This window comes from Argopecten irradians, chromosome 14 (genome assembly GCF_041381155.1).
Source record: "Argopecten irradians isolate NY chromosome 14, Ai_NY, whole genome shotgun sequence".
NCBI lineage: Eukaryota > Metazoa > Mollusca > Bivalvia > Pectinida > Pectinidae > Argopecten > Argopecten irradians.
The window spans coordinates 5993137-6011916 of NC_091147.1; the positions used below are offsets into that span (position 1 = coordinate 5993137).

Genomic DNA, 18780 nt, shown 5'->3' on the forward strand with positions numbered 1-18780 from the left:
TTGAATAAGACCGCAGTACAAGTGGCGTCGTATCAGCAGTGCTGTACCGGTACTAGTGGCGTGGTATCAGCAGTGCTGTACCTGTACAAGTGGCGTCGTATCAGCAGTGCTGTACCGGTACAAGTGGCGTCGTATCAGCAGTGCTGTACCGGTACAAGTGGCGTCGTATCAGCAGTGCTGTACCTGTCGAGTGGCGTCGTATCAGTAGTGCTGTACCTGTACAAATAGCGTCTTATCAGCACTTCTGTACCGGTACAAGTGCCGTCGTATCAGCAGTGCTGTACCGGTACAAGTGGCGCAGTATCAGCAGTGCTGTACCTGTCGAGTGGCGTCTATCTGCACCTTTTAAACAACTTTATTAGAATAAACAAAACGTTCATTTTCATAACGCAGGTCGTATTATGTTTCCCGACGTTGTCATAATTACAAAGCGTTAGTTGACTATTTCTGAGCCAGACGGCAAAACTTCAACTTGTTTGGTGCTGTAACCTCATCTTTGGCCATATTATGTTATAATTGTTGCAAAGAAACTTTTATTTTTTGTTTCGGAAAGGTAGCCAAGTGGCCCTTTCATGAATATCATGAAGTTGGTTATTTTTTTTACATTTAATGCGAAAGCATTTAAATTATCATTCTTCAAAAATGAATTGTCATTAGAACTATTGCAGCTAACTGTGAACAGAACAATGCGTCAAAGCTTTCCAATAATTGCTTCCTAATAAATAATGTTGTATGGCAGTCTTCTTAGTTTTTTGGGAAGCTAAATCTCGTTGGCTTTGACATTCGAAGCGTATCTTTCATATGGGTGCCGCAATCGTGGAAAAATCGCGTTCCATTAGGCGGTGCTGTAAAATTTTAGTTTATCCTGCAACTGCCCAACATATAGACGGATAACTACTGCCGGATAAATTTGTGCTTTATCCGTCAATACGAAATGCTTTATCCGTCAACACGATCACGTGAATTTCTCCACATCTGACGGAACATTTTCTAACTTGACCTCGACCATTAACCTTTCGGTGAATAAAACGTGATTCAGTCCCGATAAAAAGTGACGTCACATTAACCGGAATAACGTCATTTATGCGATATCGAAAATCTCGTATGACGGTGTCGTCTTTTTCTATGTTCATGGTAAAGGTATGTACTGAAAAGTAACTCATTGATGGGTAATTATTGTTTCCTTCAGTATTTCCACTTTGTTTCAGTGATATTACACACTGAATAGAAATACTGTTTGCGAATGCGCTCATATTTTTTCCCATGGTATCAAAAAGGAGTACACACTACTTTGCTTTAGTGAATGAATCTTTTCCTGCGCATCAAAGAAGCGTCTCGCTTCGAGGAAAACCAAGTAAATAATTGGCAATTTGCTTTCGTTTTGATGGTTGCCGGATAAACAGAATACACGGTTAGTATCTTACAATACAAGTTTTATTTTGGTGCTCGACACGGAAAGCCGAGATGACCAGTCAAAGCCTCGTCATCTCGGCGTTCCTAAGTCTCGCACCAAAATAAACCTTGTATTGTAAGATACTAATCATGTATTCTCTATATAACTGGTACGAATCCGCAAATAGAACGCATGGACTGGTAAACGGTTATGTTGTTTGGAATTGAACGCGCCTAATTTACAAGCGTTTAGACGACAACGACTTTATGATTTCAACTGCTACATCGTCTCTGAGAAAATAAACGATAAAGAGTAATCTAAGTCAATTAATGTATATTTCTTATTTTTTAATCAAGAAACTAACCATATAGTCTACGGGTAACGAATTGTGGCACACGACAAACCAAGGCACGAGGAACAATGAGACTTTTGATTAAAGGATGAAGTTTGTATTGGCTTTTTATTTGTTGATTTCAACAGCAGTAAGCATCATGGTCAGATTACTCTTGTTTAATTCATGCCTGATCAGCCAATGGTAAAAATAGCTTTCCTGTGTTGTTGATAACGACATGTTACCTGTTTGATATTCACTCATTAATGATAACTAGTACTGAATTTTCACCATGGGTAAGTTTATCCTTTTTGAATTATGAATTATGTAACCATATTACTATTTACCATATAATTGCGAAATCTGTCGATTAATTGTCAGGAATTGCCAAATATCAGTCAATATCTCCGGGATGAACATCCAATATTGCACTGTAGAATATAATAGTACTGGGAATGCAACATATTCACAAATGTATCAAGGGATAGGTTCGCTGAACTGTAAGTTACCATCGACGTTAAAATTGTCCAGACATGCGTGATGACCAGGTTCGGGACATTCTAAGAAGGCTCTTGTTGAGTATTCCTCAAGACTAGTAAGCTTGCCAAGACTTCGCCAGTGTTGCGCATGTCTGAACACCTCTGACCCATACCTATTTCTAGCCCAGAGTCCCGGATTAAAGGCAGTTTGTACCCATACATCATTTATCTTTACCCTGGTCTTAATCGGTCTCCCGTCATTAGTTCTCACAGCTGTTCGATATGTAGGGACAGCGAAAGATGGTTTGCCCCAAATCTCTACCTTCCAGTAGGTGACCTCACTGTCCAGCTGGAAACTCGCCGACAGTAACTTGTATTCGTAGTCGTAATTAGGAGCTATCTGCACGTGACATTTGTGCCCAGTGAAGGAGAAATGGGAGACGAGTTGTTTTATGACACTGTAGTTAGAAAGGAGATAATTAATATCCGCATCGATATCCCAAGGTAGTACGGAATTCATTTTTACGGCTCCAAGCAACGTCCCTGACCGTACTTCATACTCAACACCACGTGATTCGCATACTGATGTCACATGACTCAACATCAAAACGAGGTCGGATGCACAGCATGGATGTTGTAATTTGTTCGTCTTGAAAGAACACGACTGTCTTGTTTTGACATTGCATTTAAATAGAATCTCTGGACCAGGGACAAACCTTAGTTTATGTATTTCCCACTTCTGTGCAAAGCTTTCTAGTGATGCTGATGTAGCCTCCATTTCTTTACCTCTGACATGGAACATAGAATCGGAACACACGGCTACTTTCTCTTGACCAAGACGTAAAAACAAGTCATAGAATACTCCGTTCTCACTTATCTTTTCATCGAACAGTTCCTCCATTAAAGTTTTGGTACGGATGACAAATGGCCCATCCGTATAATCACATATAACACATTCCTGAACGGATTCGTCGTAGCCTTCGTGATAGACTAACGTATAGTTCCGCATTCCACTCTGGTAACATCCGAGCCTCCATTTACCATCCATGGTAGTTCTAGTCGCCCCTCCAGCTGTCGGGACTCCAGTCATCTCGATAACGCGAATTAAGCGCTCTATCCGCATATTTTTATCAAAAATGTTAACATCTCGAGCTACGAGCACGTATTCCGTCTGCACTTCCATTAACATATTATTCCATATTTGACCTTCATTCATCCCTCTTGCGTGAAATATCCTTTGGGCGAGTGAGTTGTCTCCCTTGGTGTCGGGATTATTCCCCTCGGAGCTCTCCTGACCAACGATGGTACGAACTCCAGGCATAAAACTTTGAATATCTGTGATAGTGTCATGTGTAGATAGATTAGAATTACCCCGTATCATTAAAATTGTAACAGAATCTGAAAGGGGTTTGCTATACTCGCACGGAACTGCCTCGAACCCTTTCTCGTAATGATCAGCTCCATACTGCGCCCCTCGGTACTCCTCTGGACACACTGTCCGCGGTCTAATAACACTCCGTTCGGTAATATTCTGGTAACTGAGGTTTAGCTGCCCCAGTAAAGTCCGTATCTCGGCTGTTGCTCTCCGGAGTGCAGATATTGTCTTCAAACTTTTAGCATGTATGGAAGCATGATGCAGATTTTGCGCGATGTTAACCAGACTTTTGATAAAGGTTTTGGGTTTCACATTCCTCGGATTTCCGTTCTTCCAAGTACTGTGGTACTTAGCGCGGGACGACTTATTGACTATAGGCGGCGCTACTGTCTTGATGACGTGTTTAGGGGAATCCCCAAGAAAGTGAAGAGAAACGAGACCACAAATGATGGTGATAAGGAGGAGATAGGAGAATCCTATCACTAAATACGTCACCCTACCAGTCACCAACGGGGTGGTCACACTGCAAATAACAAAAGGATATTTAATTCTAGATTCGTCAATTTTCCGGTCACCCTTTATCATACCTTAAAAAGATTTCAAAATATACCATTGTATGAGAAGATCTGACGAAGATAGAAATAAAATAATTCTACCTTCTCAAAAAGAGCAAAGCAGTTAAGCGACAAAAAATGTAACTCCGATTAAGTAGTATTTACTTTCTATTTCAATCACACTACTTTAACTTAAAGGAAGCTAAAGCGTCACTGTTAATGCGATTATACAGTATGGAGCAAATTAGTATAATTACACGTTTTAGGGTCTAATGGTTGCAAACTTTGCTCTGATGACTAACCAAAGAAATACTAATAATGTGCTTGTTCTGTATCTGTTTTTAGCACCAATCAAAGACCAAAGTTCAACAACATGTATGTGGCGAAGCGCTCTATCTACCAAAACGTACACCAGTTCACCGTCCGATTACGTTTTTAGAACATTAAATGAATCTAGCTCTAGCTGTTAATGCAATATTATATGAAACCACAAGCACTAATATGTCAAAAACATAAAGTGTTATTTTGATTTCCACGTGTGTAAGTTATTTCTTACCTTGGTGACATTTCCACACTCCGACAAACACGCGAGAACGAATAAGGGTTACAACGGTATACTGGGTACAATTAACTCAATGATTATCTGATCAATCTCCGGTTATTGTTACAAATATTGTCTTACACACATACGGCACATAGTAATCAGGGCTAGATCAATTAAACGTCACACAGAAAAAGGTCATGCAGGTCAATTCTTATAAATATACACACAAGTTACACACAATGTAAAACTAGAGTAATTTATAGATAGACATTAACTTCTAACCAAGTGCATGTTGACACAACACGACCAATTATAGTCTTTTGACTTAAACTAAAGTAGCCAAATTTAGAAAGGATATCCATAAAGTAAATAATGTTACGTTATATTAATTAAGTTGCCTTTCTAACGTATTTCGTATTCCGTCCCGAGGGCGTTTATAAAAATGGAAAATATATACAAAGCAATGTATAACTGGTGTAAAATAATTATGTATCGAAGGATTCGAGTTCGAGTTTGACGCCAAATTTGTATTGTAGGTTTATATGAAATATTTTTATCTCCCTGTCCACTTTTTGAAGCATCCAAACAATATCATTGGTAATGATTTCGGCGTGGAAATGAGGGATATTGACCAAAATTAACAATGTCTTACTTAGTCTAAGGCAAATACTAAGTAACACCTACTACGTACATAATGTAAAGATTTCTCTAGGTAGGGAAGATAACTCATGCTATTAATATTATAAGTGCTTGATCTGAACGTGATGTCACTAGATATGTAACTATCTAAACGACTATGGTAACCTCGCATTTGAAGCAGTGTGTTCCCCTAAAAGATCCAATTATCACAGAGCAGAAAATCCCAGATTTGGTTATAATTCTTTTACATTTTTACATAAAAATAACATAATTAATTTGCAGACACTATTATGTTTATGGCAATATTTTCATTTGAGTAAATATGTCCTGCAAGCGTCGTGAAAACTACTCCAAAACCTGCTTTTGATTATTAACATTCTGGGCAATTTATAACCTTTGTTAAAATCACATCTCCTTACAATGATATTTACATCATAAAACAAATTTAATTTACAAATAGGCTTTTGTGTAATTAACCGACATAGAGCATCATAGCATAACTTTATACTACGCGTCAGTTAGTTGTTCTTAAAAAATAAATATTTCAATATCATTATGATTAGTTTACGCTGTTAAGCATATCTACCGGTCTCAAAATACACCACAGAATGATCGGCTGGTTTTATCTTACTCAATTGATATAGGGCATAATGCCTATTGTCTATATGGTTTGGATTATTTCCATGCCATATTTTACTATAATTTTGAATAACAGAAACAAGACATATCACACACAGAAATTATCAAGTCAAATTTTAGGAATGTTTTTATTATTCTGGCAGACTATTAAAGATTACATGGCTCGTTCGGACTAAACTTACGGGACATAGTATAGAAGGTTAAATATTTAATCTGACCGTATTTCCCGCTGACATCTATTTCTACCGTTTGGATTCACTGGTGCCTATTTGCTAATTTTGCTTTGTAATAGCGCAATAAAAGATAGCGACAAAAACAAAACAGCTTTTATGCTAATTAAACGTTTTCAATCACATTCTGATATTTGAAAATGGTGCCTGCCAATTAAAGACAAAAAATGAAAGCAATGTATTGTAAGTATTTTATTAAAAAAGAACGCAGAAATGTATATAAATATTAGATATGCGTATGTTACATTTATATTTATTATTTATTGTTAATAAGATAATATCTTGTGTAACTTCTAAATGTTATATCAGTTACAGACCGCTAAATGCCCAAGATACTTAGCGAAGTTTCCCACAGGTAGGAGTGGGAAGGTACATTCTGTAACTATTGGAGCGGAATACAACAAATGTAAACTTTAAATGCATGATCTGTTGTCACAGCAAGTCAGCTTTCAAAGAAAAACAATAATAATTACTGGTATATTTGGAGGGGGTTGGAATGATGAATTGCAGATTCGGTGTAGAAACCGTAATCGATATAAATAGATTGGTCGGGGTACAAAATATATGAGTATTTGGGTGTGGGGAGGGTGGGGCGCTGTGCAGGATACAGATGCTTTGAAGAGTGATATATGCTGTAGCATCGGGAAAGCCACTATTATATTGCTGGGGACCGGCAGTGGCGATAAGTTTATGAACACATCACCGCTTACATGTATAACTTCTGTACCCCATACAACAAATCAAGTAATGTTCCTAATTAAAATACATTGTTTTGTCACAATAGAATAAATATTGAGCAAATTTCAGAAAACTCTTGATTAGTATCTTTTTTCCCGTCTCATCTGCCTCCTCTGATGTTGTAGCTATAAGCAGATAGCCTACGTTGTTTATATATCCCAAATTAATGACTCCGGCAGCGTCATGACCTCGACAGGAGCCACTTCTCAATTTATAACATAGGATCATTACAATTGTCAGAACTAAATAAATGAGTTTATTCTAAAAACGAAATTCAGTTATCGAATACTTTATCATCTGAATACATAAACATTTCACATTCTACAGGTATAGAGTAAAAGACTCTTTTATAAGTGGATATGAAGGATAGGGATATTCTACCCAAGGGTCACAAAATGTGTTTTGTGGTCCCGAGGGTAGAATATCCCTATCCTTTATACCCACTTATGAAAGAATATTTTTCTTTCATACCTCGACGTTTTATTGCAATTTTACAACTATAACGTCCCGTCATTTTTAAATAAATCGACGACTGGAAGTCAATTTTCCATATATGAAAAATAACGTATTATTTTCAACAAAAATTCCGTTGCTTACATTTTTTATAGTAAAACCAGTCAATTTTGTGAAAAAATGTTAAAATTTACCGAAGAAAAAGAAATTTTGTTGACGCCGTGACTTCACGAGGCTTTATTGCATGGATAGCCACATGAGTGTATTGCCCTAGACCAGCCAGGTGTAGGTATGAAAGAATTGACAGATTGATCCTTGCGATTGTGTGCTCGTTGTAGTTGAACACATGATGGCATGCTTCCTTTCTTTTGACTTTCTCCGATTTCGATACAACAGGATACGACTTTACGAATTGCCGTTTGCTCGATTAACATAGTGGAATATCGTGCAACAAACTCGTTTGGTCAGAGACGGACGGGATATGTCAATCCATTCCTCGGGTAGCTGACGATCACTCGCGATGCATACATCATGACATTTGATGCTAAATAGGATGTATGCATTCACTGGCCATGTAATGGTTATAATTCGGCGTCAGACTTACATCCACATGTTTTACACTCCCCTGACTAGAATCCGACCGCCGATGATATTTTGCATGTCGGGTTATCCATCAACACATATCGTTCTAATGAGAAGGCGAATGACCTGTAACAATGATCGAATTCCTTGATAAAGCGGACGGCTAGGATGGCCTGACACTGTTTTACAGAATATAACGCGTCGTCAGTATGGCAGAACTCGCCCAGACTATGTCGTATACACAGAGATCGCTCCACACACCTAAGATAGCTTCGGAACACAAAGTCCAGTTTTGGGTCCAATGCTGCCACCACCATCCAACTAGTGTCAAGAGAACGGGATTTGGTATAATATACAGGGTTCTCACCAAGAAGTCTGAAATCGTCAGCAGTCAGACCGAATTCGTCATCGACGTAATTGTTCCCAACTGCTATTTGTAAGCCGTTCTTGATAGCCTTTTCGAACAGATCTGTAAATAGCCTAGAATTATTTAACCTGGTAGAGCTGTCGAACCACATAACAAAGGGATACTCGTCCAGTAGTGCCTTCATCACCAAAGATCCTACAAAGCCGGACTCTACTTCAAACGTTTTCAAAATAGCAGTTAGCTCTGGAATTTCTCTCACGATACACTCACAAGCAAAACACACGCCCATCAAGTCTCGTAGCTGGTCCTCAGTTAACCCTAAGTCAATATAGACTACCTGAAGACCCCAGTACCGATCCTCCTGATACTTGTAGAGGTCCATCAGGAAGTCTTTAGACTGTTGGTATTCTGTGGAATTTCCACCGGTCACAATCACCGGGACATTCTCTGCTGGCAATAGTTTATGGAGGTGACGCCTGCTGCACGGTCCAGCTAACATGAAGAACATCATAAATAGGCATGCAGCTGAACTAAACAGCAGGACAGTGATTTTTACAGCTGGTGGTATAGTCACCGACACTGGAATGATAAAACAGACACAAGGTTATTTGTTGTCATGGATACATAACCACTGTTAAAGCCCAACTACGTTTCTGAATCATAAATTTTAAAAAAATATATAAAACGTGAACACATCAAATCTGACCAATAACATAAAAGTTACAACATCAATCCTCAAAACAACGAATATTCATTTTACTATCATGATCAACTACTGCGCGGTACCTAGGACGACGTGTAGAGTCTATCAGTAAGACGATCCTGTAATGGGAATTAATAATATACACGTGTATGGTTTATACGATTTTTTTTCTCAAATCGTTTAGGAAATAATTAATTTCTATCTGTTTTCATACTAAATCCGACCTCTCTGATTGGCAATTTTTTTTTTCTTCATACTACCATGAAGAAAACTTCAGAGAATGGCGTTAAAATCATGACGTCGCAATAGAGACGCCGAAGTTGCGGATTAATTAAAAAAAAACATACCATCCCATTGGTAAAATCCTTAGAATCTTACGTTTAAACGTATTTTGTGATATCAAATAGTCTGGAAAAATTATAAGCATGATATCACTATTTATTTACTACGCGGATATCTGTAAACAACAATTTTTCCATTACCCGATGAAGTTTTAAAAAATGTGACATTGATGCTTAAGTGGAGAAAGTTGTAGTACTATCGATAAACTAATAGTTTGCTTCTCTATAAAATCATCACATTAGTTTTATATTTGCGATTTGCAAATTAAAAACCGTTTTGGATGCAGTTTTATCTTTATTTAAGCGATGGTATGAAGTACTGGGTGATAAAAATAGCAATTTACATTTAGCATTACTATCGATAACATATGATTTATACTTGGTGTTGCTATGGTGACCGGATAATTGTTATCTTAAAAGGGCTGTTTCAGAAGCATATTCATTGATATTTTATGTTGATAAGGATACATTACAATTATATGATTAGTGTCGTCGCTATGGTAACACAATGAGTGTTATATTTATGGAAAACACGTTTGACAACATACTTCCTTATAACAGATATATAGTGTTGCTCTGGAATATATAGTGTTGATACAGTTGCCAGATTGTGACTCATTGTAATAGATACTTACAGTTTCTATATTTATCATATCATTTTGAATACTTTGTATCTACTGAAATAAAAAGTTTACTTTCGTTCATAAATGAGTTCGTGAGACTATCAGATGGCAGGAACCCTGCTCTTTTTCACAAATGCTAAACAGTTATAATTCGTATACATTATCCAATATTTAAAAACTTGATTTTATTATTCAACAGAAGTCACTGTTAATTAATTATTGTACATGTATACTTACATGATATGGAAATACTGGCTTGCGCCTATAGCTGCGTATTTCATTTTTCGTAGTAAATCGTATTAAAACAGTCATTTGCAAAGACAATGTTGATTTTGCATTATGCTGGGTTTTTCGAAGTTTCTAAATGCAGTCACTAAAATACTTATTTGGATATGTTTTAAAGCTCGCGAAATTATGCAATGGTTTTGATGTAGTCGTAGCATTACTGAAATATGTTTTTTAAATTGATTTTTATAGGCTTTATGGCTTGTTATAATACATATAATGATACGTACAAATACTGTAAAAATAGGAATTACAAACCTTAAAATCGAAGACATATACCATGGTATTTTATATTTACATGTATAAATTTTGAGAAGAAGATTATGATGCCGTAAAAATATTTTTGCAGGAAAAAAATCATCATCTGCATATATATAACAGTTGTGTTATAAAATGATATTTCATCTAAATAATGATTCTATATGTAATATTAATAAAATATTATACAATTTTGAACTAACAACTGACAGTAAACAACTATATTCCTATATGTACGCATAAGTAAACTCCATGTAAAATATAAGTACATGTAGTAAGAAACTTGAAACAGACTATAATTACACTTTCTTTGATCTTTTTACCTATTGTTATAAAATGTAGGCGTAGCGGGAATACATCATCTGCTTGACATCTCATAAAAATGTTGCATTGTACTTTTAGATGCATGTTTGGGTTAACATAAAATGGTTAATACAATAGTCTCGTTTTAACGTGGTTTTAGTACAATGTAGATATGGTCGTTACTATTGATGTGATCACCAATGGGTTTGGGTTGTATTTTCCGTAAGCTCCTCCAGTATTTTATCGTAGTTAAAGTATTGATAGTATAATATTCATCCTTGTATGCATATGTGTACAGTTATGTTACAACAATGTAAATGTAAGTCGGTTTAAATTTGAAGTAATCCCGGTCAGAGTAAACACATAGAATCATTTAAATGACGACGGCCATCGAAGAGTGTTTACTCGACATCTAGATGTGATGGGGTTGACTTCTTAACATTGAACATTGAAGGCTGTTAACATTACCCATTTACATATGTTTACCAGTAGTGGACAAGCTAAATAAAGCCTAAAACGAAAACAAACCAACACCAAGAGGTTCTACAATGTGCGTCTTGACTTGTACAAGGACTACATGTGATCATACTAGAGAAAAGCGTAATTCGTTTGTAGGTCTACCTTTGGCCATATATATGTAATTCCATACTAATTTTTGGAAACAATCCGAAAACAATAAGGCCACTAAGATGCTGTCGCAGATTGTGGCATTTTAACTTTGTTACTGCTACTTCTCACATGTTGTAAGGATTTTTCTCAAAGTACTGTACCTTCATTCCCTAGATTAGCCCTGAATCTTTGTTTTTTAAAATTGGCGAGTGTTTCTGTTTATATTTCTCATGTTATCAAATGTTTTAAAGTTATATGTACATTTTACTTCATCAATTTAAAAATCAATCAAATGACAAACATATATGATGCCATATTTACAGTCAGTGGTGAATTGATAGTATAAAACCCGTTGATTTCAACCAAAGGCTACTCAACTTTATTTCTCGATAGATTGAGTATGTCACGCGCGATTTGGAGCCGCGCGGATTAATTTATGATGGTCCAAATCAGAAACTTTTGGTGTTTTCAGTACCGAACGTACGTTCGATGAACATGTACAGGTATCAAAATAGGTTTGAACACATACATGTACGTGTGTAAATACAAATGTAGAAAAGTTACATTGTTTATGTTACTACCGTACCTCTTTGAGCAATGCTTCCGTGCGTATGATAAATAAACAATGTTGTACAATGTACAGTTTTGCACATTCCGATGACGTCGCGATGTTTACATGTTGTGTGTCGGTGAGTGTGTGACGGTGAGTCTGTGTTGTTCGCTACAATATGTAGTATACATCTATTTGTATTTTTAATAGCTTTGGTTGTACGCAAATAGATAAGATATGTCAGGACAACATCAGTCTTTGAGTTGGATAAGTTTAACCAAAACGACCTAGCACGACAATGCATTTTTGTTCATCTCGGTGGACAGACAAGTCCTGTACGTTATCTACTGTGAATCGGCGAGGGTAGGCCTAACATACACATTGAATGTACGTTTGGGTGTTTCGAAATATCAATGAAACTGAATCCTACAATTGTAGCTTTACAATACTTGTAATAGATATCTCTAATATTTATTGAAGTGTTTGAAAAACAACAATATAAATATAAGCTAACATTTTGAGAGCGGTAAACGTTTGCAGTCTAGTGGGCCTACCTGTGTTTGTACATGTTCCTCGAAACGACGTACGATACATTTGAAAATCTCCAAAATCCGGAAATGATGACATGGAACTATGTAAACATCCGTGTATTCAAGTAATTTCAAACGTGAACTTATTAAGTAGAACTCAAGTGATCCCAAAATTGAAGAAACTCTCTGTTTGTCACACCTTCTTGACACAGGCAGTTTGAATCGGACGCCGCGTCACAACTACGTTAAATACCCTGCCACGTTATGAATTGTGTAAGCGTGTGTAATCATACGAAGTAAAAGATTAAAACCAAACTGCTTTGCACCATGGTGTTTTTAACAACAGATAAATAAAACGATTTATAGTTTTATACCGGGAAAACCCCAGATATATGCTTCATCAGACGGAACTCATTTTATTTGTATGTTCATTGATAAATTGGCGGGAATTTCCGCCACTTCGAGTGGCTGTTCTAAATGCCTGTCGGAACCAAACGATATAATCCAATTTTAGTCTTATAAATGCCATAAACACTATTAAGTGTAAATTTTGTGCTGTGAAAATAATAGTTAAGACTGTAAATATAAGGATTAAAGTCTCTTTCTGGTGGTTCTATCGAAGGATAAAGTTGAGTAGGGTATCGATATTTGTTTCATGGACCGCTTCGCGGTCCATTCCAAATATCGATACCCTACTCAACTTTATCCTTCGATAGAACCACCAGAAAGAGACTTTAATCCTTAATTATTAACGTTATTTAAAACACAGATATAATGCTCTGTAAAGTTCTTGGATGTTTATGACTTATGTATGTTGAGAAAGAAACAGACCTGCAGAAATCGATTTACAATCATTTAACACTGCAACAATGTGAAATGAAACTGTATTCACCATTTGACTCCATGGTCTGACCGCATGTTCACATTTCACTGCACTGTAAATGCAGATATCACGTGTTTGGTAGTACTACTAAAATCATTTTCAGCTCCCCTTTGTACAATTAAAAATTAAAACCTACGCATTAAAAGTATTGTATTTCTCAAAATGGTAACTTTCGTTGGTGAAAAACATATTAAAAGCTTTAGTTTACAAAATACTGTACATAAAACGTAAATGGTAATAAAAGAGAGAATGGACAGAGAACAAAATTCCAAATATAATTTGCCAGAAAATATATATCGACAGTAGGCGATACAATTCCTTTAAGATACTTTATCTCCCTATCGATATTTCACAATTCAGTACAGTTAATTTTGTCACATAATCACGAAGCAAAATACTACATAAAACTAAAACATCGCTTATAGAAAACAATATGAAAAAATAGGTTGACTAATTACACGGCGGTGCAATTATTTATTACATGTTTGTACTTTAATTGATAACGTTGAAAGTATCATGCAGCCATACGAACAGAGGATACCTATACCCAAGCCGAACTCCCGAAATATATACAAAGGCAACCAATAGCAACGTAGAATAGCCTTTATCAAAGAAAATATTTTTGTCAGACAAGATCATGCATATCAAAAGATTATGTGATCTGATCATAAAGACGTAAGATGTTTTACTTCACTGGTTTGGGTTCCGCCTACAAGACGTAGCTACCAACTATTTGTAATGGTGGTAAATAAAACAAGTTCGTATTCACAATGCACAAACTACAGTCATATGTATTATCTACATGTAAACCTTTTTTACCTATAAAATCACAGCGTCCAATAAAAACTTAAACTAAGCAGTCCAATAAAATTACAGCGTCCAATGCAAACTTAAACTAAACAGTCCAATAAAATTACAGCGTCCAATGCAAACTTAAACTAAACAGTCCAATAAAATTACAGCGTCCAATGCAAACTTAAACTAAACAGTCCATGACATCACAGCGTCCAGTGCAAACTTAAACTAAACAGTCCAATAAAATCACAGCGTCCAATGCAAACTTAAACTAAACAGTCCATTTAAAGGAAATAAAGAAAAACCAAGGTGAGTTCTGTTATTTTTACGGTTTGCAAAATAATTTTCCGTTTTGAAATTCTGATATGAAAACAGGTAAAAAGCTTATTTTGGTTTAGCGAAAATAACGTGAAATAGTTTTATCAGAAAAAGAAACATAACTATCAATCGATGGGTATTCTTGTTTAGATAATTATAAATAATGTATGTGTCGGAATTATCAAACGTGCTAATAAAGCCTTAGTTATAATTATTCACCGCCAAACCTTCACAACATTTTGAGAATAAGCATATTTACAATGCACTTTTGGTTTTAATTTTACAAGTATAAATAGGAGCTCACAAAGTACTACCAATAATTATTATGCTTAGTCCATAGTGAGGTGAAATGAGTATATAGGGTAAAACCATGAAGCAAACTTGTCTTCTACAACATCATTTCACAATTCTCAGTGTTATTAGTAAAGACATTTCTGCAGAAATGTTTCTATCGTAACATACATAAGGAATAAAACAGAATGAAATAAGATTTTTACAGTGCATGTACATGTATCAAATATGTGTGTTGTATTTTATGGTTATAATTATAAGGCATCGTGTATTTTTGTAAGTCCATTTTCAATGATGCTCTAAATTTGTTGTTTTCTAATAGAGCTACGAAAACATGGCATTTGCCCCTGTTGCGGCATACTTAAAAAATATTTCAATAGGAAATCCTTTTTTGTTGAGAAGCACGGATAATTTACAGACATGTATTGTCCTGTAACTGTGGCATACCCATAGTGTTGGTGCTATCTAGATAATTTCTCTACGGGAAACTGACCACGTGGATCTAATGCGAGTACAATCTGTACGTCGAATAATGACGTGGTCTAGATAATCAGGTTGGACTGAAACAATAGCATAAATAACCTTAAAAAGATTTGATTCTACGTTTGTATTTAGGATATGATACATGTGTAGCTATGTTTAAACTTTTATTGTCTGGTGAGATAATCTGAATTGACGTTGTTTGTTGTTTTATTTTCATTTTATAACAAAACTTTAATTTTGGTCAGTAGGTGAGGTATATCAAATATCTTCTTTTTTTCAAAAATAAAATTTGGATTTACTATTTACTCGAGTGTCAGAGTGTATCAATGAAAATTCTGAAAAAAAATTATCTGTTCTTTGTATCCAAATATGAAATGGGAATTCTTTTAAAGCAATTACAATCGAACGTCAAACTTAAATGTGTTTATCAGACCACTGAGAATCTTGTTAAAGGACAATTTGTATGTACAAAAAGGTACTTTGTGTGTAATTTGTCTAGTCGGGGAGAAGCCAGTACATAACGGTGATTTATCAGAGGTTGGTGACTACAAACCCCTTACCATTAAGCTTTAACCATGTTGTGTAGGGGATAATAGTCCGAAATCTAAAACTCCAACAATGGAATCAGAAAGGGTAACTGATACAGTAATAACTATATGAATTATATCAATTCGTCTTAAAACTTCAAATATAAGCCGAAATTCCTATTCTGATAATTTCGTAATTAAACACGCCAGAACACAAAATACAGTATATATGCGAACACGTAAATATATAACCTCTGTATTGATTTCTTTTCCGAGTCTCAGTAACTTAATAACTGCCAAAATATGAGCTTTCATTTTCTAAAGTCCATGTTACTTATAATGTACTGATATTCCACATGTCCCTGTATACTGATATTCCCCATGTCCCTGTATGCTGATATTCCCCATGTCCCTGTATACTGATATTTCCAATGTCCCTGTATGCTGATGTTCCTCATGTCCCTGTATACTAATATTCCCCATGTCCCTGTATGCTGATAATCTCCATGTCCTGTATGCTGATATTCCCCATGTGCCTGTATACTGATATTCTCCCATGACCCTGTATGCTGATATTCTCCATGTCCCTGTATGCTGATGTTCCTCATGTCCCTGTATACTAATATTCCCCATGTCCCTGTATGCTGATAATCTCCATGTCCTGTATACTGATATTCTCCCATGACCCTGCATGCTGATATTCTCCATGTCCTGTATACTGATATTCCCCATGTCCCTGTATACTGATATTCTCCCATGACCCTGCATGCTGATATTCTCCATGTCCCTGTATACTGATATTCCCCATGTCCCTGTATGCTGATATTCCCCATGTCCCTGTATGCTGATATTCTCCATGTCCCTGTATGCTGATGTTCCTCATGTCCCTGTATACTAATATTCCCCATGTCCCTGTATGCTGATAATCTCCATGTCCTGTATGCTGATATTCCCCATGTCCCTGTATGCTGATATTCCCATGTCCCTGTATGCTGATATTCTCCCATGTCCCTGTATGCTGATATTCCCATGTCCCTGTATGCTGATATTCTCCCATGTCCTGTATGCTGATATTCCCCATGTCCCTGTATACTGATATTCCCATGTCCTTGTATGCTGATATTCCCATGTCCCTGTATGCTGATATTCTCCCATGTCCCTGTATGCTGATATTCCCCATGTGCCTGTATACTGATATTCCCCATGTCCCTGTATACTGATATTCCCCATGTCCCTGTATGCTATTATTCCCCATGTCCCTGCATACTGATATTCTCCATGTCCCTGTATACTGACATTCCCCACGTCCCTGTATACTGATATTCCCCATGTCCCTGTATGCTGATATTAACCCATGTCCCTGTATGCTGATATTACACATGTCCCTGTATGCTGACATTACCCATGTCCCTGTATGCTGATATTCCCACATATCCCTCTATGCGGAGATTCCACGTGTCCCTGTATACTATGCGGAGATTCCACGTGTCCCTGTATACTGATATTCCACGTCTCCCTGTATGCTGAGATTATTCATGAATGCTGTTACGTCTCTGTTGTTTGACATAGTATTTTTTGTGTTTAAAGTATCATTCCCTATTTTATGTTAACCAAGATCAGATTCATTGTAATGTCGCATAGCTTCATAAACTATTATGAAATGTTAAGAATAGATGATCGATTACAGCTCAAACGGTTGAAGAAAACTTATAGAAATATATGCTATCCACTAGCGTTATGTTAGAAGGCTTGTATGGTAATACATGAACGTAAAGGAGTTTTTGTGTTTAAGTATCCTGTAGTTATAATAATCGTTAAGGGCCATTTTAAATAATGGTTAACAGCAAAGCAAAACAAACAATGGATATACAAATACTTACATTTTCTAGACGAGGAATACATTCCAGGTTTGAAATTCATTTTGTCATATTTCGTTGACCATTGAGAGCTAGAGTTGTAGGTACCCCACGTGTATCTGTAGTAGTCCTTCTACCTAAGACTTGTTCTGTGTTTACACGTACATTTAGTTTACACATGTGTGTATATACGTACATATCTATAGAATGGAGTTCTTTTCAGCTTAAGTTAGGATTGGAATATAGACCGGACTTTAAATGTCTCCGACTAATATACATAGATCATCATTGACGTCTATAGCTAGATATAATCCTACACGTGATTAACACCATGTTTGACTTGTTTAGAGACGAGGTTAAACTGTTAACATTTTGTTTAGTGTTTGTCACCGATGCATATTAAGTTATTGTACCCCCATTGAGTCATGAGACTGTTGTCGGTGTTGTAGTATTTTTTTTTTTCTATAATGTGGTCCGATTCCTATTTACAACTGTAACCACTATCGATTACATGTTATTTTATCCCTGACTCAGTTGTCCGTTTAACTCCACTATTTGTCACACCCGAGTAGACTCTGGTATCGATGCCCCCTATAACGTATACATAACAACACCAGTCATTGAAATCATGTATACTTCAATACGTGGTTATTGAATTTGAGCGTTCGACTACCGATTACATGAAGCCATCGTTAATTGACTTACTAAGTACTCATAAACCGGTTCTGTTTAAATAGTTGTTCAATTGCCATTTTTTTACAATTTTCTCACTACAAAACACGTGTGCGTCAATTAATTCTTCAAAAATGACTTGGACTAGTTAATGCAATTTTGTTGTTTAAACAGTTGTGAATGGAAGTTTGAATGAAAATCAGAATACAGTGTTAGAGGCTGTAATGTTTCCGAATTAAGAACACAATGCGTACATGAATGTAAAATGGAAACGATAGTAAGGAAGAAACGAATAAAAAAGTCAACAAGAATCGCACATGTTCTTTTATAAGTCCAGGTCGGTCAGATAAGCTGTGAATAAGCTACGTGGACAAAGCTTTGGTTGGATGCAAATGTGACTTACTTGGTTCGGAATTAATCGCGTCACAC

At 36.2% G+C, this 18780-nt stretch overlaps 2 protein-coding genes across 2 annotated transcripts; both read right to left on the bottom strand.

Annotated features, from left to right (window-relative positions):
- Window positions 1–1772: 1772 nt before the first annotated feature.
- LOC138308158 (uncharacterized) lies at window positions 1773–5381 on the bottom strand. Its single transcript, XM_069249095.1, has 2 exons — window positions 4689–5381; window positions 1773–4101 (listed from the first exon to the last, which is right to left on the bottom strand). The coding sequence occupies exons 1-2, from the start codon at window positions 4697–4699 to the stop codon at window positions 2202–2204; spliced, it is 1911 nt and encodes a 636-aa protein (XP_069105196.1). The 5' UTR covers window positions 4700–5381; the 3' UTR covers window positions 1773–2201.
- Window positions 5382–7195: 1814 nt separating this feature from the next.
- Window positions 7196–18045, bottom strand: LOC138307734 (uncharacterized). The gene is made up of 2 exons (XM_069248590.1): window positions 17704–18045; window positions 7196–8903 (listed from the first exon to the last, which is right to left on the bottom strand). Exons 1-2 carry the CDS (start codon window positions 17741–17743, stop codon window positions 8005–8007), a joined length of 939 nt encoding a protein of 312 aa, XP_069104691.1. The 5' UTR covers window positions 17744–18045; the 3' UTR covers window positions 7196–8004.
- Window positions 18046–18780: the final 735 nt, after the last annotated feature.

Excerpts from the sequence above, each read along its gene's own strand:
- LOC138307734 (XM_069248590.1), bottom strand. The coding sequence starts at position 17,743 with ATGAATTTCAAACCTGGAATGTATTCCTCGTCTAGAAAAT. Across the intron at positions 8,904-17,703 it reads GTATTCCTCGTCTAGAAAAT|TGTCGGTGACTATACCACCA; the intron begins GTAAGTATTTGT and ends TTATCATTCCAG.